At 35.8% G+C, this 25358-nt stretch overlaps 1 protein-coding gene across 1 annotated transcript; it reads right to left on the minus strand.

Moving 5' to 3' along the window:
- Positions 1–129: 129 nt before the first annotated feature.
- On the minus strand, positions 130–14827 carry dbt (dihydrolipoamide branched chain transacylase E2). Its single transcript, XM_030087256.1, has 10 exons — positions 14743–14827; positions 13632–13689; positions 13473–13548; positions 12200–12381; positions 10524–10651; positions 8807–9050; positions 7356–7522; positions 6341–6418; positions 3636–3827; positions 130–1312 (listed from the first exon to the last, which is right to left on the minus strand). The coding sequence occupies exons 1-10, from the start codon at positions 14785–14787 to the stop codon at positions 1073–1075; spliced, it is 1410 nt and encodes a 469-aa protein (XP_029943116.1). The 5' UTR covers positions 14788–14827; the 3' UTR covers positions 130–1072.
- Positions 14828–25358: the final 10531 nt, after the last annotated feature.

The raw sequence follows: 25358 nt of genomic DNA on the forward strand, positions 1-25358 counted from the left end.
CATCTGAATGTAATGTTAACTGTCGCATGCTACATGCTAGCAGGAAGGCTAGCATTAAACGTCTGAAGCCTTACCTGGTGTCGGATTTCATCGTGCACGTGAACGTACACATACACACACACACACACACACAGTTCTATCAAGTCTTTATTTCTCTTTAAAGAACAAAATGTAACAAACGGTAAAACACACACAGGGTCCATATTGTGCGGAAACCCCGCCCACAAGGCTCCATATAAGGAGAAAAGGGGCGGGGATGAAAGAATAGAGGAATACATGTGAGTGTGGTGCAGTGGCCCCGCCCCTTTTCACCAAATATGGAGCCTTGGTGGGCAGGATTTAAAAAAAAAAGTACAGTCAGTGATGTGCTAGCCACGCCCACTTTTACCTTATATGGCAACAAGCGAGAGATAACCAATAAGGAAGTGCTGTGTCAGAAAGGCCACGCCCCGTTTCTTCACCCAATACGGGAAATTAGTGGGCGGGATCAAATAAGGAAGTAACGAGTATTTTCATCTGACCACGCCCCCTTTCACCTAATATATAGACTTAATGGGCGGGGTCTAAATACAATGAGGTGACATGAGTGTGAGGCTGGCCCCGCCCACTTTTACACACATTATAGTAAAATGGTGGGGTCAAACCAGGAAGTGTGAAATTAACAAACTGGTCCCGCCCACTTTTTACCTAATATGGAATACATCCAATAAGGAAATTCTTTCAGACATGCCCCGCCCCTTTTTATGTACTGTGTAAAACAAGTGGGCGGGATCAAAAACAGGTGGTAACATGAGTGGGAACGGACGGCCCCCGCCCCCTTTTTACCTAATATGGAGCATTGGTGGGCGGGACCAAAAGAATAAAAAACAGGAAGTAAAGCCATTGTGAGATGCTGGCTCCGCCCCATTTACACCAAAACTGGAAAAACAAACGGGCGAGATCCAAAACAGGAAGTAACATGAGTGTGACGGTCTGGCCCCGCCCCCTTTCTTTCCCTCCTCTCTCGAAAAGGCACCGAGATGAATACAACAGAGCGGCGTTGCCGTGGCAACAGGAAGTGTTTCTTCTTCTTCTACTTGAGGTCCAGCAGCATGGCGCCCGGGTTCTCCAGGTACCGGATCCACAGGTTGGAGAACCGGGCGATGGTGGCGCCGTCCACCACCCGGTGGTCGGCCGACCAGCCCACGCTCATGATGTGGGCCGAGACCACGCCCCCCTTGGCGTCGAACCGCGGCAGGACGCGGATCCGGCCCAGGGCGCCGATGGCCACCTCCGGGGGGAGGATGACGGGCCGGGCGTGGGTCCCCCCGATCTGGAGGAGGCAGAGAAGGGAGGTCACTTCCTGTTACCGCACTTCCTGTCATCACTTCTTGTCTGTCCACTTAACTTCCTGTCTTCACTTCCTGCCTCTCCACCTTACTTCCTGTTTCTACACCTAACTTCCTGTTACCACTTAATGTCTGTCTACCTTAAATCCTATCATCACTCCCTGTTTGTCCACCTCACTTCCTGCCACCACTGACTGTCTCTTCACATGACTTCCTGTTATCACTTCCTATCTCTCCACCTGACTTCCTGTCTCTCCACCTAAATTCCTGTATCCACTTCTTGCCTCTCCATGTCAGTTCCTGTCTCTCCACCTCACTTCCTGCCTCTCAACCTAACTTCCTGTACCCACTTCCTGCCTCTCCACCTCACTTCCTGTCTCTTCACCTAAATTCCTGTATCAACTTCCTGCCTCTCCACGTCAGTTCCTGCCTCTCCACCTCACTTCCTGCCTCTCTACCTGACTTCCTGTATTCACTTCCTGCCTCTCCACCTGACTTCCTGTATTCACTTCCTCCCTCTCCACCTCACTTCCTGCCTCTCAACCTAACTTCCTGTACCCACTTCCTGCCTCTCCACCTCACTTCCTGCCTCTCAACCTAACTTCCTGTACCCACTTCTTGCCTCTCCACCTGATTTCTTGCCTCTTCACCTGACTTCCTGCCTCTCCACCTCACTTCCTGTATCCACTTCCTGGCTATCCACCTCACTTCTTGTCTCTCCACCTAAATTCCTGTATCCACTTCCTGCCTCTCCACGTCAGTTCCTGCCTCTCCACCTCACTTCCTGCCTCTCCACCTGATTTCCTGTATTCACTTCCTTCTTCTCCACCTAACTTCCTCTATTCGCTTCCTCCCTCTCCACCTCACTTCCTGCCTCTCAACCAAACTTCCTGTATCTACTTCTTGCCTCTCCACCTGACTTCCTCTATCCACTTCCTGCCTCTCCACGTAACTTCCTGTATTCACTTCCTCCCTCTCCACCTCACACCCTGCCTCTGAACCTAACTTCCTGTATCCACTTCTTGCCTCTCCACCTGACTTCCTGCCTCTCCACCTCACTTCCTGCCTGTCCACCTCACTTCCTGTATCCACTTCCTGCCTCTACACCTCACTTCCTCTCTCTCCACCTAACTTTCTACCATCACTTCCTGTCTCTTCAGCTCACTTCCTGTCATAACTTCTTGTCTCTCCACCTAGCTTCCTGTCTGTCCACCTCAGTTCCTGTCATCACTTCCTGTCTCACACCTTACTTCCTGTGCCTCCACCTCAACCTTTTTACATGACTTCCTGCCTCCAATTTACTCCCAGCTTGCCCACGTAACTTGCTGTCATCACTTCCTGTCTCGCCACCTCACTTCCTTTTTCTTCATCTCACTCATCATCCCACGTCCTGCCATCAATTCCTGTCTGTCCACGTCACTTCCTGTCATCACTTCCTGCCTTGTCACCTTGCTTCCTGCCTCGTCACCCTACTTCCTGCCATCAACTCCTGCTTCTCCACCTAACTTCCTGCCATCACTTCCTGCCTCTCCACCTAACTTCCTGCCATCACTTCCTGCCTCTCCACCTAACTTCCTGCCATCACTTCCTGCCTCTCCACCTAACTTACTGCCATCACTTCCTGCCTCTCCACCTCACTTCCTGTCATCGCTTCCTGCCTCTCCACCTAACTTCCTGTCATCACTTCCTGTCTCCCCACCTAACTTCCTGTCATCACTTCCTGCCTCTCCACCTAACTTCCTGTCATCACTTCCTGCCTATCCACCTGACTTTGTCTCTCTACCTCACTTCCTGTTTGTCCACTTAACTTCCTGTCATCACTTCCTGCCTGTCCACCTGACTTTGTCTCTACCTCACTTCCTGTTTGTCCACTTAACTTCCTGTCATCACTTCCTGCCTCTCCACCTAACTTCCTGTCTCTTTACCTGACTTCCTGTTTGTCCACCTAACTTCCTGTCATCACTTCCTGCCTCTCCACCTAACTTCCTGTCTCTTTACCTCACTTCCTGTTTGTCCACCTAACTTCCTGTCATCACTTCCTGCCTCACCACCTAACTTCCTGTCTCTCCACCTAACTTCCTGTCTCTTCACCTCACTTCCTGTTTGTCCACCTAACTTCCTGTCATCACTTCCTGCCTCTCCACCTGACTTCCTGTCTTCACCTCACTTCCTGTAAGTACTTCCTGCCTCTCAACCTAACTTCCTGCCATCACTTCCTGCCTTCCCACCTAACTTCCTATCTGTCCACCTCAGCTCGTGTCACCACTTCCTGTCCCTCCACCTGACTTCCTGCCCCTCCCCCCTCACCGATCCGATGTTGGACAGGGTGAAGGTTCCGCCGCTGAGCTCCGGCGCCCCCAGCTGGCCGGCGGCCCCCAGCGCCTGCAGCCGGTTGAGCTCCCGGGCCACGTCCAGCAGGCTGAGCCGCTGCACGCCCTTCACGTTGGGCACCAGCAGGCCCTGGCTGGTGTCCATGGCAACGCCGATGTTGTGGGAGGCCTGCGGACCCAGGAGGGGACGGGTTACAGCGGCGAGATGGCCACTCAATGAGTCTTTAGAGGAGTGTCCTTAACGAGTGTCCTTAACGAGTCTTTAAAGAAGTGTCCTTAACGAGTCTCCTCATCAAGTGTCCTTAACAAGTGTCGTTAATGAGTCTCGTTAACAAGTGTCCTTAAGTGTCCTTAACGAGTTTTGTTAATGAGTGTCCTTAATGAGTCTCCTTGTCAAGTGTCCTTAAGTGTTCTTAATGAGTGTCCTTAACGAGTGTCCTAAATGAGTATCCTTAACGAGTCTTGTTAACAAGTGCCCTTAACGAGTGTCCTTAAAAAGTGTCCGTAACAAGTGTCCTTAATGAGTGTCCTTAAGTGCAGTCAACAAGTATCCTTAATGAGTATCCTTAACGAGTCTCTTTAACGAGTGTCCTTAACAAGTGTCCTTAACGAGTCTCCCTAACAAGTCTCGTTAATGAGTGTCCTGAAGTGTCCTTAACGAGTGTCCTTAAGTGTCCTTAACAAGTCTCCTTAACAAGTGTCCTTAACAAGTCTTGTAAATGAATGTCCTTAACGAGTGTCCTTAACAAGTATCCTTAACGAATACCCTTAATGAGTCTTGTTAATGAGTATCCTTAATGAGTCTCTTTAACGAGTGTCCTTAACGAGTGTCCTAAACAAGTGTCCTTAACGAGTATCCTTAAGTGTCCTTGATGAGTGTCCTTAACAAGTATCCTTAATGAGTCTTGTTACCGAGTCTCCTTAACAAGTGACCTTACGTGTCCTCAATGAGTGTCCTTAACGAGTGTCCTTAAGTGCCCTTCACAAGTCTCCTTAATGAGTCTTGCTAACAAGAATCCTTAATGAGTCTCTTTAACAAGTGTCCTTAACGAGTGTCCTTAACAAGTGTCCTTAAGTGCCCTTCACAAGTCTCCTTAATGAGTCTTGCTAACGAGAATCCTTCATGAGTCTCTTTAACAAGTATCCTTAACGAGTATCCTTAACGAGTGTCCTTAAGTGTCCTTAACGAGCGTCCTTAGTGAGTGTCCTTGACCAGTCTCTTTAACGAGTGTGCTTTACAAGTGTCCTTAACGAGTCTCTTTGACGAGGGTCCTTAACAAGTGTCCTTAACCAGTGTTCTTAACAAGTCTCGTTAATGAGTGTCCACGAGTGTCCTTAACGAGTCTCGTTAGTGAGTGTCCTTAACGATTGTCCTTAACAAGTGTCCTTAATGAGTGTCCCTAGTGACTATCCTTAACGAGTGTCCTTAACGAGTCTCTTTAACGAGTGTCCTTTACAAGTTTCCTTAATGAGTGTCCACAATGAGTGTCCTTAACGAGTCTCGTGAATGAGTGTCCTTAACGATTGTCCTTAACAAGTGTCCTTAATGAGTGTCCTTAACGAGTCTCGTTAACGAGTGTTCTTAACAAGTGTCCCTAACGAGTCTCTTTAATGAGTGTCCTTAACAAGTCTCCTTAACGAGTCTTTAGAGTGTCCTCAACAAGTCTTCTTAACAAGTGTCCTTAACAAGTCCTCTTATCGAGTCTCTCAACGAGTCTACTTTACTAGCCTGATTAATGAGTTTTTAACCAGTCTTAACAAATCTTAACTAGCCTTCTTAACGAGTCTTCTTATGGAGTCTCCTAACGAGTCTCCTAACTAGCCTCCTTAACGAGTCTTTTAACAAGTCTTAACTAGCCTCCTTAACGAGTCTTTTAACAAGTCTTAACAAGCCTCCTTAACGAGTCTTTTAAGAAGTCTTAACTAGCCTCCTTAACGAGTCTTTTAACAAGTCTTAACTAGCCTCCTTAACGAGTCTTTTAACAAGTCTTAACGAGTTTCCTTAACTAGCCTCCTTAACGAGTCTCCTAACGAGTCTTAATGAGTCTTCTTAAACAGGCTCCTTAACGAGTCTTAAGAAATCTTCTTAACTAGCCTAATTAACAAGTCTCCTAATGAGACCTATTGATTCTTCTTAACGACACTCCTTAACGAGTCTCCTTAACGAGCCCTCTTAAGGAGTCATCTTAACGAGTCTTTAGGCAAGTCCTCTTAATGAGTCTTCTTAACGAGTCTTAACAAGTCCTTAACAAGTCTTCTTAACGATTCCTGCTAACGAGTCTCCTTAACGGGCCCTCTTCAACAGTCTTTTAAGAAGTCTTAATGAGTCTCCTTAACTAGCCTCCTTAACGAGTCTCCTAACGAGTCTTAACGAATCTTCTTAACTAGCCTAATTAACAAGTCTCCTAATGAGACCTATTGATTCTTCTTAACGAGACTCCTTAACGAGTCTCCTTAACGAGTCCTCTTACGGAGTCTCCTAACGAGTTCTCTTAACGAGTCTCCTTAACGAGTCCTCATAAGGAGTCATCTTAACGAGTCTTTAGGCAAGTCCTCTTAATGAGTCTTCTTAACGAGTCTTAACAAGTCCTTAACAAGTCTCCTTAACAATTCCTGCTAACGAGTCTCCTTAACGAGCCTCCCTAACGAGCCCCCTTAACGAGCCCTCTTAACGAGTCTCACCTTGTAGGTGATGTTCTGACACGACTCGTCCAGCGAAGCGTTGAGGACGGGGAACTGCAGCAGGCTCAGGGACGCCGCCTGCTAGCACACGTTAGCACCGTTAGCGTCACTAGCATCGCTAACAGTCTCGGCAACATTAGCATCAATAGCATCATTAAGTCACTAAGCTTGCTAAGTGTGCACACATATTAGCATTGTTACCACACGCTATTAGCATCATAAGCAAATCTAGCATCATTAGCATTGGTTATGATGCAATGCTAATGACGCTAATTCATTGGCACCCTTATCGTTAAAATCAGTAGCATTGGTAGCATTCTTCCCGTCGTTAGCATTGTTAGCAGTCTTCCTGTTATTAGCATTGCTAGCATTTTGAGCACCCTTAGCAGTCTTACCATAAGTGTCATTAGCATTGTTAGCACTCTTCCTGTTGTTAGCATTGCTGGCATTTTTAGCATCATTGGCAGTCTTATCATAAGTGTCATTGCTAGCATTTTTAGCATCATTAGCATTGTTAGCACTCTTCCATTTGTTAACAGTATCGTTAGCATTGTTAGCATTCTTTCTGTCGTTAGCATTGCTAGCATTTTTAACATCATTGGCAGTCTTATCATAAGTGTCATTAGCATTGTTAGCATAGTTAGCATTTTCAATACTGTTGGAGCTCTTCCCATCATTGGCATTGTTAGCACGGTTAGCATATTTAGCATCAGTTAGCACTCTTGCCGTCGTCTTTCTATCATTAGCATCGTTAGCATCGTTAGCTCAGCATAAGCATCGTTAGCCATGTCAGCATCGTTAGCATTGTTAGCTGTCGTCTCATACTTTGTTAGCATTGTTAGCACGTTTCCCATCATTAGCATAGTTAGCATTGCTAGCATCATTAGCATAGCCAGCGCTCTTCCTATTAGCATCGTTAGCATCGTTAGCATCAGCATAACCACCACAGCAGAGCGATTCTCTCACTCCCATATATATTTATGGGGCGGTCGTCGCAGAGTGATGACATCATCACCTTGATGAAGAAGGGCATGAAGCTGAGGCGGACGCCCCGGGCCTCGGCCTCGGGGCGCAGCGACGCCCGCAGCGCCACCAGGGGGCTCAGGTCCAGCTCGTCGCTGTAGCCCAGGTGGGGGATCCGCAGGGCGGCCGTCATGGAGCGCACCATGGCCCGCTGGAACCCTGCAGGACCACCAGGAACCGTCAAGAACCGGAAGGAACCGGTTCCGTCTGGTTATTTTTATTGCTTTCTTATCAGATGTGCTTCAAATTTAGATATAATATAAAATAAAAAATAAATACATTAATATAATATTTATATATATATAGACAATAAAATAAACAATAAAACAAACGAAATAAAAGTTTAATAAAATTGAATTACAATGATATAATACTTATATAAAAAGAAAAATATAATAAAAAATAAATTAAAATCTAATAAATTATAAATATAATATAAAATAAAATAAATTGTAAAATATAAATTATTTATATAAATATAAAACATACGAATAAATAAAACAATATATAAATATATTTATATATATATAACAAAAATGAATATATAAATATAAAATAAAATAAACAATAAAACAAAGAAATAAAATAAAAATTTAATTACAATGACATAACATTTATATAATTAGAAAAATATAATAAAAAATAAACAAATTAAAATCTAATAAATTATTAATATAATATAAAATAAAATAAATTGTAAAATATTAATCTATTTATATAAATATAAAACATAATAATAAATAAAATAAAATATATATATTTAAATAACTATAAAACAAACATTAAATCTAAAAAAATAAATAAAATAAAAATTTAATAAAACTTGATTACAATAATATAATATTTATATACATAGAAAACTATAATAAAAAATAAACAAATTAAAATCTAATAAATTATAAATATAATATAAAATAAAGAAAATTGTAAAATGTTAATCTATTTATATAAACATAAAACATAATAATAAATAAAATATATAAATATATTTATATATATATATATATATATATATAAAACAAAATTAAAACAAAAATAAAAAATAAAGAATAAATATTGAAAAAAATCTAATACATATTAAATATAATAAAAACATAAAATAGAAGTACAACATATATAATATAAATATAAAAATTACGTAAATACAATAATTATGTAAATATAAAACAATAAATACAATAAAAACAATCTAATAAATAATAAAATATACGATAAAATGAAATATAATATATGAATATAACATAAATATAATATATAACTGTAAAAAATTAAAAAAAATTACAAAATTACAAAATTAAAATCTAATTCATTATAAATAAATATACAAATAAATATAGTAAAAAATGTTAAATGACAAAAACAATAAATAGAACAAATTAAAATACTTACTAAATAACTTTATTTTTAATCACATAATTTATATAAATAAAAGTCCCGACTCACCGTTGAGCGGCTCTGTCACGTCCTCGCCCCTGATCTCTGGCGGCGGTGCCGGCGCCGGCGCCGCCTTGGCCGCGGCCCCGCCCCCGGCCCGGGGGGATGTGGGCGGAGCCTGGCTGGGGGCGGAGCTCTCCCGGAACAGCGTGGGCGGCAGGATGGCGCCCGTCTGCCGCGCCAGGAAGTTGAGGATGTCCTCCTTCAGGATGCGGCCGTCTCGCCCCGTCCCCACCACCTCACTCAGCTTGATCTGCAAACCAGGAAGTGGAAGGGGAATCGGCCAATCAGAGGCAGGGGGAGGGGCAAACAGAGAAAAACTAAAGCAATAATTAATTTACATTTTTCTTTAATATTATTTAAATTTTATATTTTACTAATATGTTTAAAAATAATATATTTTTTTTTATTTAACAAATTCTAGATTTCATTGAATTTATTGCTAATTTGTTGGTTATTTTACATTTTTTGTATTTAATAAATTCTAGATTTTACTGAATTTATTTCTTTTTTTTTACATTTTGTTATTCAAGAAATTCTCGATTTTATGGAATTTATTGCTAATTTGTGTTTTTTGACATTTTTTAATTTAATAAATTCTAGATTTTATTGAACTTATTGCTAATTTGTTGTTTTTGATTGTTTACATGTTTTTTTGATGTTGTTTAGTTAAGGTTTCCTTTTGTTTATTTTGTTTAAATGAATTTATTTAAAAATTTAATTAATTTCAAATTTTACCCCAATTTTTCAACTACCTTTGGTTTTGTTTAAATGACTTTATTTTCATTTACGAATTCAAATTCTATATTTTCATTTAACGAACCGAAAAATTAATCCATTAATGTCCATCTTTCTTTTATATTGTTAACATTTTATTTTACTTTTATATTTTTACTTATTTTTTGAAATATGTTTGGGTGTGATTCATGTCTAGTTTGGTTTAATTTTGTTTTTTTTTAATTATTTCTAATACAAATTCTAGATTTTGATTTAATAAATCTATTAAATTGACAAATTAATTATTTTCATTTTATTTCTAATTGTAATTCATTTTAATTCTGCATTTTACTTGACCATTAAACTATTTCTGGTCTGATTCTGGTTCATTTTTTTTTTTTGATTTTTGCTTTTTTGAATTAATTTTTCTAATAAAAATTCTTGATTTTATTTTGATTTATTAAATATTTCTATTTCTTATTTAATATCTTTTTTTATTATTTTTTAATTTATTTTAAATCTATATTTTCCTCTAAATTAGTTTTGGTCAATTTGGTTTTCATTAATTAATAATTTTAATTCTATATTTTAAGTTTTAATTAATTTGTTATTTTAATTCTATATTTTAATTTTTAATTCATTTTTCATTTTAATTCTATATTTTAAGTTTTAATATATTTTTATTTTAATTCTATATTTTAAGTTTTAATTCATTTTTTATTTTAATTCTATATTTTAAGTTTTAATTAATTTTTATTTTAATTCTACATTTTAAGTTTCAATTAATTTTTAATTTTTAATTTTTATTCTATATTTTAAGTTTTAATTAATTTGTTATTTTAATTCTATATTTTAAGTTTTAATTAATTTTTAATTTTAATTCTATATTTTAAGTTTTAATTATTTTTTTATTTTAATTCTATATTTTTTTGGTCTAGTTCTGGCCTAGTTTGGGATGGGCCAATCAGACGCGAGGGAGGCGGGGCGGAAGGGAGGGGGCGGGCCTCACGTTGTTCTCCATGGCCAGGCGGCGCACGGCGGGCGTGGCCTGGGTCTTCAGGCCCCGGATCTCCTGGTGGGTGTGCTCCTCCCGGGCCATGGCGGGGGTCTCCACCACGTCCTCCTCCTGGGGGGCCTCTGGGGGGGGGCACAAACAAACAAACAAACGAACAGTAAGAGACAAAACAAAGGAAACATTGAAATACAAAACACAACAATGTCTATAACCAGAAGTAAATGTAGAATTACATAAAGACAGAAGCCCTTTAGCTACCTGTAGGGACCTTCAGCTACCTGTAGGGACCTTTAGCTACCTGTAGGGACCTTTAGCTACCTGTAGGGACCTTTAGCTACCTTTAGGGACCTTCAGCTACCTGTAGGGACCTTTAGTTACCTGTAGGAAACTTTAGCTACCTGTAGAGACCTTTAGCTACCTGTAGAGACCTTTAGCTACCTGTAGGGACCTTTAGCTACCTGTAGGAAACTTTAGCTACCTGTAGAGACCTTTAGCTACCTGTAGGGACCTTTAGCTACCTGTAGGAAACTTTAGCTACCTGTAGAGACCTTTAGCTACCTGTAGGGACCTTTAGTTACCTGTAGGAAACTTTAGCTACCTGTAGAGACCTTTAGCTACCTGTAGAGACCTTTAGCTACCTGTAGGGACCTTTAGCTACCTGTAGGAAACTTTAGCTACCTGTAGAGACCTTTAGCTACCTGTAGGGACCTTTAGCTACCTGTAGGAAACTTTAGCTACCTGTAGAGACCTTTAGCTACCTGTAGGGACCTTTAGCTACCTGTAGGAAACTTTAGCTACTTGTAGAGACCTTTAGCTACTTGTAGAGACCTTTAGCTACCTATAGGGACCTTTAGCTACCTGTAGAGACCTTTGCCTACCTTCAACTACCTGTTGGGCCCTTTATCTACCTGTAGGGACCTTTAGCTACCTGCAGGGACCTTTAACTACCTATAACTACCTGTAGAGACCTTTAGCTACCTGTAGGAAACTTTAGCTACCTGTAGGGACCTTAAGCTACCTGTAGAGACCTTTAGCTACCTGTAGGGACCTTTAACTACCTATAACTACCTGTAGAGACCTTTAGCTACCTGTAGGGACCTTTAACTACCTATAACTACCTGTAGAGACCTTTAGCTACCTGTAGGGACCTTTAACTACCTATAACTACCTGTAGAGACCTTTAGCTACCTGTAGGAAACTTTAGCTACCTGTAGGGACCTTTAGCTACCTGTAGTGACCTTTAGCTACCTGTAGGGACCTTCAGTTACCTGTAGGGACCTTCAGCTACCTGTAGGAAACTTTAGCTACCTGTAGGGACCTTTAGCTACCTGTAGTGACCTTTAGCTACCTGTAGGGACCTTCAGTTACCTGTAGGGACCTTCAGCTACCTGTAGGAAACTTTAGCTACCTGTAGAGACCTTTAGCTACCTGTAGGGACCTTCAGTTACCTGTAGGGACCTTCAGCTACCTGTAGGAAACTTTAGCTACCTGTAGAGACCTTTAGCTACCTGTAGGGACCTTTACCTACCTGTAGAGACCTTTAGCTACCTGTAGGGAACTTTAGCTACCTGTAGAGACCTTTAGCTACCTGTAGGGACCTTCAGTTACCCGTAGAGACCTTCAGCTACATATACCTAACCAGCGCTAGCCGCTCGCCGCTCGCCGCTCACCGGAGCCCTCCTCCGTCTCGATGTCGACCAGCGGCCGGCCCACGGCCGCCGTGGCGTCGGCCGGGTAGTACAGCTTGCGGATGACGCCGTCGTAGCGGCTGGTGATGGTGACCGACGCCTTGTCGCTCTGCACCTCGCAGATGCTGTCGAACTGCGACACGCGGTCGCCCTCCTTCACGTACCTGGACGGGGGGGGGGGGGGGGGAGAGGGAGGGGACGGGGCTTAGAGGTGGGAGGAGCTTAAAGGAGAGGGGCTCAGGAGGAAGGAGCTTTAGGAAATATGACTTAATAAGGGGCGGGGCTTCAGGGAAATCAACCTGAGAGGGGCGGGGCTTAACAATATATCAGAAAGGGGCGTGGCTTAATGAAATATGATCCGAGAGGGGCGGAGCTTCATACAATATCTGACAGTGGGACTGGCTTTAGACGATGTGACCAGAAAGGGGAGGGGCTTAAGGAAACATGGAATAAAAGGGGCGGGGCTTTACGAGACATGATTTGAAAAAGGGCGGAGCTTGAGAATATATCTGAGAGGGGAAATGTTAGAGTGGGCGGGGCTTTAGGAAATGTAAAACAAACCAGGGAGGGGCTTAACGGGGCATTGCTTATTAAGGGGCGTGGCTTAAAAGTGTAAGATTGGAATGGGGCGGGGCTTGAAATATGACAAGGGGGCGGGGCTTAACAGATTGGGTGGGAATTTTGGAAATATGAAATGACAAGGGGAGGGGCTTAAGTGTGCAGGGCCTGCGAGTGGGCGGGGCTTCATGGAATATGATCTTATACAGGGCGGGGCTTAAGATAATAGGGGAGTGGCTTTATTAAATATGATCTGAGAGGGGCGGGGCTTTATAAAAAGAATCCTGAGAGGGGCGGGGCTTAAGAAAAAACATCAGAATGGGCGGGGCTTTATGAAATATGATCTTACACATGGCGGAGCTTGACATCATGTAAGATGGGCGTGGCTTTAGGGAATATGAAAGGGGCGGAGCTTATTGAAATACGACAAAGAGAGGGGCGGAGCTTACTGAAATATGACCAGAAAAGGGGCGTGGTTTTTACAAACTACGACCTGAGAATGGTGAAGCGTATTGAAATATGAGCTGAAAAAAGGGGCGGGGCTTAATAAATATGCAAAATGGGCGGGGCTTAATATATCTGAGAGGGTAGGGCTTTAGAGAACATGACCTTGGAGTGGGCGGGGCTTAAAGAAAACATCAGAGGGGCGGGGCTTTATGAAATATGACCTGAGGGCAGGAAAGGGGGCGGGGCTTACCACTCCTTGACCGTCACCTCCATGATGCCCTCCCCGATGTCGGACAGCTTGAAGGGGACGATGGGCCGGCCAATCACTGCAGGGGACAGAACAATGACATCATCACCGTCGCCGGTGATGTCACCGGATAGGGGGGGGGTGGGGCTTCCGGGCACTCACCTGGCGAGGCGTGCAGGTAGCGGATGCAGCGCGGCCCCCGGCGGTACTGCTGGCTGAGCTGAGGACACAGGGGGGGTTAGCATGCTAGCAGCTAGCTTGTTAGCTAGTAGCAGTGAGCGTCAGCTAGCAGCTACTTGTAATGAGGATAAGCTAGTATCTACCTATACAGAGGATTAGCTAGTAGCCGCAAGCGTTAGCTAGCAGATGGTTGCAGTGAGGGTTAGCTTGGAGCAAAGAGATAACGCTAGCTGTAGCAAGAATGAGCTAACGGCAGCGACGGTTAGCTAGCAGCAGTGAGAATCAGCTAGCCACAGTTAGAAGCTAGCCACAAATAGCGACAGCAAGCCGCAATTGCGTACAGCTAGCCAAAGTTAGCCGCAGCTGGCAGGAGCTAGCTACAGCTAGCTACAATTAGCTAGTTGTTTAATCTGTTTACATTAGTTAGCATTCTAGCTCCCGCTCCCATCTGTTTACATGAATTTGTTAGCATTTCTATTAGTTAGCATGCTAGCTTCCACTCCATCTGTTTACATTAGTTAGCATGCTAGCTCCCTCTCCAATGTGTTGCTATTAGTTAGCATGCTAGCTCCACTCCCATCTGTTTTCATTAGTTAGCATGCTATCTGCTACTCCTATCTGTTTTCATTAGTTAGCATGCTAGCTCCCCCACCCGTCCGTTTGCATTGGTTGTCATGCTAACTCTCACTCTCGTCTGCTTACATTAGTTATCGTGCTAACTCTCACTCTCGTCTGCAAACATAAGTTAGCATGCTCCGTCTGTTTTCATTAGTTAGCATGCTAGCTCTCACTCCCGTCCGCTTACATGAGTTATGATGCTAACTCTCGCTCTCGTCTGTTTTCATCAGTTAACATGCTCCGTCTGTTTTCATTAGTTAGCATGCTAGCTCCCGCTCCCGTCCGTTTACATGAGATATCGTGCTAACTCAGACTCCCATCTGTTCAGCGGCCGCTTGCACCTCGTCTCCCCGGCTCACAGCGCGCCTCCCCCGGCCTCCCGGAGCGCGGACTCCCCGGCGTCCGGTCCGGGGAGCTCCGGGGAGCTCCGGAGCGGCCACACCGGCGGGTCGGCGCGGTCCCCGGCGTCACTCACCAGCCGCCTGAAGACGCTGAAGGAGCCTCTGGTCACCGCCGCCATGTTTGCTTCTGCCTGCTTCTGACGCCCCGCGGCTCGGCGGCCAATGGGAGCGCGGCAGTCGGCGTCCTCCCCCCGACGCAGGGCGTGATGACGTCACCGCGCCGGCGGACGTGCCGGGAGAGGAAAGGAGAGCGGACGGGGGGTTTCCATGACAACAGCCGGAGCAGAGGTGAGGGACACACACACACAGTCATATATTATTAATCCGTCCACACGGGGCGCTAGAGAGCTTGTAGAAATAGAACAGAAAAGAAAACGGTTCTTATTTTTTTTATTTATTCTCATTTTTTAATTAATACTTCAATGTACGGTTAAAAAAATGAAATAAATAAATAATGTGAAAAGAAACATTTCACTCGGTTTTGTTTTAAAAATATGAAAAAATATAAAAACATATAGATAAATAATTAAGTTAGAAAATAAATAAAATGTGTTTGAAATTTTTTAATAAATATTTTTAAAAAAGAAAATTTTTTTAATATTAACAAAATTTGAAATGTTGAATAACAATTAAAAATAGATGAAAACTTGCTGAAAAATGTAAATAAGCATTTAAAAAAAACGGTGAAAACATGGAAAAAATAAATAAAGATTTAAGTTAGAAAACCAATAAAATTTATATGAAAAATCTCAAAAATAAATATAAATGAAAATGACAAAAATCTCAAAAAAATGTAAAAAATATAATAAAAATTTGATAAAATCAGGTAAAAATATATAGAAAACTTCAATTTAGAAAATATATTAAAAAGTTGGTGAAAAATATAAATAAGCGTTTTTAAAAACGTGATGAAAACATGGAAAAAATAAATAAAAATGTAAAGTACAAAACCTAAAATATGTATATGAAAAATAACAAAAATAAATATAAACTAAAATGACAAAAAAATGTAAAAATGTTAAATATAAATAAAAGTTTAAGTTCAACAACCGATAAAATATATATGAAAAATAACAAAAATAAATATAAACTAAAATGACAAAAAAATGTAAAAATGTTAAATATAAATAAAAGTTTAAGTTCAAAAACCGATAAAATATATATGAAAAATAACAAAAATAAATATGAACTAAAATAACAAAAATATCTAAACAATTTAAAAAAATATAAAAAAAATTTGATGAAAACAGGTAAAAATATATAGAAAGAATCTATTTAAAAATATATTAAAAACTTGGTTAAAAATACAAATAAATGATTAAAAAAACTGATGAAAACATGGAAAAACAAATAAAAATTGAAGGAGCAAAACTGATAAAATATATATATGAAAAATCACAAAAATAAATTAAAACTGAAAAGACAAAAATATCATAGAAATGTAAAAAATATATAATAAAAATGTGATAAAAACAGGTAAATAAAATGCGCAACAAATCAACTTAAAAAATATATAAAAAACTTGGTGAAAAATTTAAATAAGCAATTTTAAAAAACTGATGAAAACATGGAAAAAGTAAATAAAAATTCATGTTCGAAAATTGATAGACTATGTATGAAAAATAACAAAAATAAATATAAACTAAAATGATAAAAATATTATCAAAATGTGAAAAATAAATAAAAATTTAAGTTAAATACACGATAAAATATCTATGAAAAGTAACAAAAACAATATGAACTACAATAACAAAAATATCAAAAAAATGAAAAAAACACATAATAAAAATTTGGTAAAAGGAGGTAAAAATATGTAGAAAAAATCAATTTAGAAAATATATAAAAAAAACTTGGTGAAAAATATAAATAAGCATGTTTAAAAAAACTGATGAAAACATGGAAAAAAATAAAAATTCAAGTTCGAAAACCAATAAAATATATTTGAAAAATGACAAAAATGAATTTAAAATAAAATGGCAAAAATATGATAAAAATTAAAAAATATAATAAAAATAACTAACATAAATATAAAATAAAATATTTAAAATATAATAAAAATGTAAAAAAAATATAATAACATTTACAAAAATAAATAAAAAGTAAAATAACAAAAATGTAATAAATATTTTCAAAAAATATAATAAAAATAACAAACATAATTATACACTAAAATAATAAAAAATATAATTTAAATGTAAAAAACATAATAAAAATGACAAAAATAGATATAAACTAAAATGACAAAAATAAAAACATATGTAAAAAATATAATAAAAATAACAAACATAAATATAAACTGAAATCATAAAAATATAATAAAATTGTAAAAAACATATAACAAATAACAGAAATAAATATAAAATAACAGTTAAAAAATGATAAAACAGGTAAAAACAATGCACTTATAAAAGGCCAAAAAATGTTAAATGATAAATTAACAGATTGATGAAAGAACAAAACAACCAATTAAAAGAGGACAAAACATAAAGTGAGTGAACGTGTGAACGTGACGGACGGGTGTGAGAAACTTTTAGTAACTACTTCCTGGTGGCCTCTCCTCTCTGGGTAAACCGGCGCTAAGCTAGCAAAGGGCGGGGCTCAAGGTTTTTTTTAATCCCCATAAAAATAAATAAAAATGCTAACAGTGAGAAGCTAAATGTGCTAACGACACAGCTGCTTTTTTTTTCGAGATTAAACAAGCTAGCTTCGCGATTAGCAGCCTGATTAGCTAGCATAAAAAAATAAAAAGAAATGTTTTTTTAAAACATTTAAAATATTAGTAAGAGAATATAAGGTAATTAAATAAAATATGATTTAAAAAATAAATAAAAAATGTTCAAATATACAAAAAATAACATTTAAATACTCAAAAAATTCTCGAAGAAATGATTCAAATAATAAAAAAAATGATACAGTGGCAAATGAAAATTAATTGATAAAAAAGGAAAAAAAAAGTAATGAAAAAATTTTTAAAAATAAATTAAGAAAATTAAAAGATTAGTAAGACAAGTAAAAAATAAATTAGTTAATTCAAATGTAAGTTAAAAAAATGAATAAAAAATGTTAAAATATACCGAAAAATAACATTAAATACTCAAAAAATCTCCAAAAAGTATTCAAATAATAAACAAAATAATACAGTGACAATTAATTGATGAAAATAGAAAAAAAAATAATAACAAAAATAAAAAGAAATTTTTAAAAATTTGAAAAACAATGGAAAAATTATTAAGATAAGTAAAACCATAAGGTAATTAAATAAAATATAAGTCCAAAAATAAATAAAAAATGTTAACATATACCGAAAAATAACACGTAAATACTCAAAAAAAGTCTCAAAAAAATAATTCAAATAAGTGAAAAAGAATAACAAATAAAGTAACAATTGAAAAGATTAATTGATGAAAAAGAGGAAAAATTAATAAAAGAAATAAAAAAAAAATTATAAAAAAAATTAGTAATATAAGTAAAAAAAAATTTAAATAACAAAATATAAATTAAAGAAATAATTAAAAATGTTAAAATATAACAAATAACAACATTCAAATACTAAAATAAATCTCAAAACATTTTTCAAATATTAAAAAAATTAATGGAGTGACAATTAAAAAATTAATCTATTAAAAAAAATAATAATACAAATAATAAACAATAACAATATATTACAAAAAATATTTCCACAATAATATAAAAAACAATAGTTAAAAAAATAAAAAAATAAAAGGAAAAAACCACTGATTAGAAAATTTTAAAACCTGATTAAAAACTTTTTTTAAATCAACAAATGCATTTATGAAAAATAAAAATAACAGTAGTTTAAAAATCAGTAAAAAATTAAAATTAAAATTAATTAAATTATTAAAAATAAATAATCAATAAAAATAATTAGTCGCATAATAATGAGTAAAATAACATATTAAATAATAATAAATAAAATAACATATTTAAAATAAATAAAAAATATTAAAATGAATTAAAAAACAATAAAATAATGATAATATAACAGTTGAAAAATCAGTAAAATTATTTTATCAAATAATAATAATAATAATAAAAGTTAGAAATAAATCGAATAACAAAGAAACAAATAAACTAGTAAAAACAATAAAATACATAGATGATAAAAACAAATTTTGAATCCAATTAAATAAATGGTACAAACAAATTAAGAAATTAATTTAAAAAAAAAGTACAAAAAATGAAATGAAATGAGTAAAAAATGTAAAAGAGTTACAACAAAATTAGGAAATTAATTTAAAAACAACAAAAAAGTAAATCAGCGAAATAATAGTGAAACAGTAATAGAAAAAAAAAATTGAAAAATTGGTTAAAGTTTAAAAAAATCTAAAACAGCGACAAAAAAAGGAAGCTAAAAACCCGAAAAAAAAGCTAAAGTTGCTCTTGCTAATCAGTGACATGTCGCTTTCGTTTCCAGAGCGATCGGCTCCTCGCCCTGGAATGTGAGCCGGCGCAGAATGACGCCCCGAAAGCGGCGCCGCCGCATTCCGGGCAATTATTATCTTTTATTGCGGAGCGACGCCTCGCAAAGGAATTAGCTTCCTGCGCTAGCGCCAATGCTAATCATTGTCTATATTTAGGCCTCGTGGTTTTATAGAGGTTCTTTGTTTTTCTTTTTCTTGAAAGTGTCGTGATCTAATGGCAAGAAAAAACAACAACAATAAAGAGATAAAATGCACATAATAAAAAAATTATAAAAATAAGAAAATATTGAGAGAAATCGAATGTATAATTAAAATAGTAATGATAATGAGAAGAACAATATAAAATGGAAATAATGTAAAAATAAAAAAAATAATATACGATGAAAAAATAAAAATTAAATAAATGAGTTAAAAAAAAAAATCTAATAAAATAATGCACAAAATAAACAAGATACATGGAATAACAATGACACATATAGTGACAACAAAAACAACAATAAAGAGATAAAGTACGTCAAATAAAAAAAATTATAAAAATAAGAAAATATTGGAACAAATCAAATTTATAATTAAAACAGTAATAATAAGAAGAAGAACAATACAAAATGAAAATAATGTAACAATAAAAAAATAATATAAGATGAAAAAATAAAAATTAAATAAATAAGTAAAAAAAAAGCACAACAAGAAAAAAAAAGGAAAAAAAAAATCTAATAAAATAATACACAAAATAAACAAAATACATGGAATAAAAATGACACAAATAGTGGCAACAAAAACAACAATAAAGAGATAAAATACATCAAATAAAAAAAAAATTATAAAAATAAGAAAATATTGGAACAAATCAAATTTATAATTACAACAGTAATAATAATTAAAAGTAAAAACAAAATGAAAATAATGTAACAATAAAAAAATAAGATGAAAAATAAAATTAAAATTATAAAGTTAAAAAAAAAGCAAAACAAGAAAAGAAAATAGTAAAATATAATGAAATAATACATAAAATAAACAAAACACAAAAAATACAAATGAAACATAAAGTGGCAAAAAATGCAGAGATCAAATACATAAAATAAAAAAAAACTAAAAAATAATAAAATATTGAAACAAATCAAATTCATAGTTAAAATAGTAGTAATAATAAGAAGCAAAAAAATGAAAATAATGCAACAAAAAAAAAGATGAAAAAATAAAAATTCAATAAGTAAGTAAAAAAGCAAAACAAGACAAAAATAAGTAAAATAGAAGAAAATAAAAAAATATACATAAAATAAATAAAATACATAGAATAAAAATGAAACATATAGTGGCAACAAACAACAACAAAGAGCTAAAAATATACAAAATATTAATATTAATATTTATATTAATATATTAATACTAATATAAATATTAATGATTATGAAAGTAATAAAATATTGAAACAAATCAAATTCATAATAAAATAAAATAGTGAAAAAATAAGAAGAAAAATACAAAATGACAATAACATAACAATAAAAAAATCACAAATAAAAAATACAACATAAAATGATGATAAAGATTGTGACAAAATAAAAATTCACAATAATAATGAAAAAAACACATGAAAATGAAAAAGCAATTATGAAACATTGAAATGGAAAAATAATAAAAAAAATAAAGATAAAAATAAAAAAATGAAGTAAAATGAAATAAAATAAAACAAGAAAAAAAATCAAATGTAACAAAATATCGAAATAAAATGAAATAAAATATATAGATCAAATGAAATAAAATAAAACGAAACAAGAAAAAAGTAAAATACAATCTAATAAAATAATAAATAAAATAAACAAAATCCATAGAATACAAATGAAAAATAATAATAATGAAGTGAAAATAAAGACATGAATGGAAAATATAGAAAAAAATTTAAAAAACTATATAAAAAAAGTTGTTCAACAAAATTTTAATTAAAAAAACAAAAAAACTTACAAAATAATATAAAACTTTCAAAAATTGTCCTTTTTTCATTGTATATAAAAAGAATGATGAAATTTTAAAATTTGAATGAAAAAGTGAAAAAAATTGTTCAAAATAAAACAAAAGAATTCGATCAATGACTTCAAAAAAGAAAATCACTCAAAACGACAATTAGACGAAGACTGAAAAAAAAAATTGGATGTTCCGGAAAATGAAAGAAAGTTGACAACAAATGTTAGCAACAATAGCAGGCGTGCCGCTAACGCCAGCATGCTAATTAGCGTGGCGTCACGCAGCGGCGACGCTCGTCATCGGCCGACTTTGGGACTGAGTCACTCTGGCTTTTATTTTGCCTCCACAGCTTGTTATTATTTCACCTTTAATTAAAGGTGATTTTTTTTTAAGGTGTTACTTTTAATTGCTATATTTAATCATTTTCATTTTGTGTGGATTTAATTGATTTAATTTATTGTTTTCTGATTTTTTTTTTCCCACAATATTTTGATTTTGACTTTCATCTAAATTGCTGATTTTTATTTATGTTATTTTTTTTGGGTGGGGGGGGAACTTTATTTTTTTTGGCCACTTTTTATCCTCTATTTTTCCTCTTTTTTTCTTTAGTTTCTGTATTTTATATATATATTTTTTAGTTTACACTTTTTCTTCTACATCTTCCTCTTTTTTTGTTTTAGATATTTTGAGATACCTTCAATTATTTTTTTACTGAAATTAATTTAATTTGTATTTATTTATTTAATATTATTAAATTATTTTATTATTATTATTAAAAATATTATATTATTATTATTATTATTATTATTATTATTATTATTATTATTATTATGTTATTAATTTAATTAATTAACTTGCTTTTTTCCTTTAGCTGTGTTATTATTTATTCTATTTTTAAATGTAATATTTATTTATTTACATTTATTTTATGTCTTTAGTTTATTTAATTTTTCTTTTTTTGCAAATTTGATTGAATTTTTTTTATTTTTTAGGTTAATTTACAATATTATTTTATTATATTTTATTTTATTTATTATATTTTTATTTAATTTGAATTTTTTAAAATATATTTCTTGATTATGTCCATTGTTTTAGGTTACCATATTTATTTATATTTATTTTTTTTGAAGTTTCAGTTGAGTTCAAGCTTGTTTCTTTGAATTTTGATCAATTTTTTTTATTATTTCAAACGGAATAAAAATGTAACAAAAACAAGTCTAGTAAATACGAAAAAGAAATAAATATACAAATAAATTAATTGATTTTATTACATAAATAATTGATGAAAATAAATAAATTTATGAAAACAAAAGTTAAAAAAAATAAAAAATAATAAAAAATAAAATAAATCATTTAGTCAGATTTTTTTTAAATAGCAATCCAAAATATTGTATTATATTTTATATTTTTTTTATTATGTTTTTATTAATTAAATGTTTTAAATATATTTCTTGATTATCTCCATTGTGTTAAGTTACCATATTTATTCTTTTTTTTTTTTTGAAGTTTCAGTTTGAGTTCAAGCTTGTTTATTTAAATTTTGATCAAATTTTTTTATATTATTCTAAAAGGAATAAAAAATATAAATACACAAATGAATTAATTGATTTTATTACATAAATAATTGATGAAAATAAATAAATTTATGAAAACAAAAGTTAAAAAAAATCAATAAATAATAAAAAATAAAATAAATTGTTTAGTCCGATTTTTTTTAAAAAAATAACAATCCAAAATATTAAAATAATTTGTTTTTGTTATTTTTCAACTATGATTCATTTTAACTGTGACAGAAATGATCATCGTTTTGTCAGCATGACGGCGTTAGCATCAGCGACTAGCGCGACGCCCAGAGTCTTGTTTTTTTTTTTGTTTTTTTTTCTTCCAGATCCTCCACGCCCGTCATTCTCTCTTAAAAATAGGAGCCGGAGAACTGGGAGAACCGGATCGCCGCCCAAAAAACCTGGAACGGCGACAAGCTGCTTCCACCTGAAGCACATTTTTACAACACCTTAATTTTCCTCTGTCTTTAATATTATTCTTTTGACTTCTTCCGCCGTTTTTTTTTTTTTGATGCTTTTAAAAACCTTTTAAACTTTTTGAAAATATTTCAACTTTTGTGCAACTTTTTGCCCCATGTTAACGGATGGACACATTTTGGAAATTTGTTACCTTTTAACTCCTTCAAATCTTAACCGATTTTAACCGTTCAGCTTTTAAAAAGTTCAACTTTTTCAACCCTTTCTCCAACCTTTTGAAACGTTTTCGACCTTCTTCAACTTTTTGAAAGATTTCAACTTTTTAAAATTGTTTTCAACATTGAAGTGGATGGAAAACCCTTCAACTGACCTTTCAACTCCTTCAACTTTGAACCATGATAACTTGGTCATACTTTCACATAGACAAGTCATTTTACTTCTAAAACGTAGGCATTTTTGTCCTTTATACATGTATGTACTATCATTTCAAGAACTTTTACCAAATTTAAACGGTGAGCCTTCAAGTACGGAGTAAATTTCAGCCGTTTCAGGAGTTTATAATGAGTGTGTATTGGAAAAGCTGGAGTAGGAGAAGGTCTCAATTTAAACCCCAAAAATAAATTCTATTCTCGTCCTCCTGGCCACATTTCTGGCCCAATCTTCACAAATTATAGCTCAAAACGTAGGGATTTTTCTTGTGACTCATAAAATTGAGTCACTTTGTCTGTATCTCAAACGGTTCTCTCTCCAGCTGCATTTGTTTGAGGAGAGCGCAGGATTTTCTCCCATCCGCTCCGATGCATTTTGGAGATGCCCGAATCTGAAACTTCGCTCGTGTTTACACACTTCCCGTGGCTGAATGGAAGATCCTACTGACATGACATCTTCAACATAAATCCATGAAAGGCTTGTGATTCAAACTGTGGATTTTTTTTTTTTCAATTCCGCCTCTCGGTCAGCGAGAAACGACAGTTCTTCAACCGTGCGCACCGCATGAAAAAGTGCTGATTCACTGTCATGGCTGCCGAATGCAGCTCGTTGCCGATTAGCACTACTGATTAGCTCTACCAGTTAGGTCTACCGATTAGCTCTGCCCTTTAGCCCTACCGATTAGCCCTACCCCTTAGCTATACCCCCCATAGCTCAACCAATTAGCCCTACCGATTAGCCCTATCCCTTAGCTATACCCCCCGTAGCTCTACGAATTAGCCCTACTGATCAGCCCTACCCCTTAGCTATACCCCCATAACACTACCGATTAGCCCTACCGAGTAGCCCTACCCCTTAGCTATACCCCCCGTAGCTCGACCAATTAGTCCTACTGATTAGCCCTACCCTTTAGCGCTACCGATTAGCCCTACCGAGGAGCCCGACCCCTTAGCTATACTCCCGTAGCTCGACCAATTAGCCCTACTGATTAGCCCTACCCCTTAGCGCTACCGATTAGCCCTACCCCTTAGCTATACCAACCGTAGCTCAACCAATTAGCCCTACCCCTTAGCTATATGCCCTATAGCTTGACCAATTAGCCCTACCGATTAGTCCTACCCCTTAGCTATACCCCCATAGCTCAACCAATTAGCCCTACCGAGTAGCCCTACCCCTTAGCTATAGCTCTACTGATTAGCCCTACCCCTTAGCTATACCCCTTAGCGCTACCGATTAGCCCTATCCCTTAGCTATACCCCCCGTAGCTCGACCAATTAGCCCTACTGATTAGCCCTACCCCTTAGCTATACCAACCGTAGCTCGACTAATTAGCGCTACCGATTAGCCGTATCCCTTAGCTATATGCCCTATAGCTTAACCAATTAGCCCTACCGATTAGCCCTACCCCTTAGCCCTTCCGATTAGCCCTACCCCTTAGCTATACCCCCCGTAGCTCGACCAATTAGCCCTACCGATTAGCCCTATCCCTTAGCTATATGCCCTATAGCTTGACCAATTAGCCCTACTGATTAGCCCTACCCCTTAGCTATACCCCCCGTAGCTCGAACAATTAGCCCTACAGATTAGCCCTACCCCTTAGCTATACCCCTTAGCCCTACCGATTAGCCCTAACCCTTAACTATACCAACCGAAGCTCGACCAATTAGCCCTACTGAGTAGCCCTACCCCTTAGCTATAGCTCTACTGATTAGCCCTACCCCTTAGCTATACCCCTTAGCGCTACCGATTAGCCCTACCGAGTAGCCCAACCGATTAGCCCTACCCCTTAGCTATACCCTTTTGCCCTACCTATGACCCTACCGATTAGCCCTACCAATTAGCTGAAACCCTTAACGCTACCGATTAGCCCCACCGATT

This window comes from Salarias fasciatus, unplaced genomic scaffold, assembly GCF_902148845.1.
Source record: "Salarias fasciatus unplaced genomic scaffold, fSalaFa1.1, whole genome shotgun sequence".
In the NCBI taxonomy this organism is placed as follows: Eukaryota; Metazoa; Chordata; class Actinopteri; order Blenniiformes; family Blenniidae; genus Salarias; species Salarias fasciatus.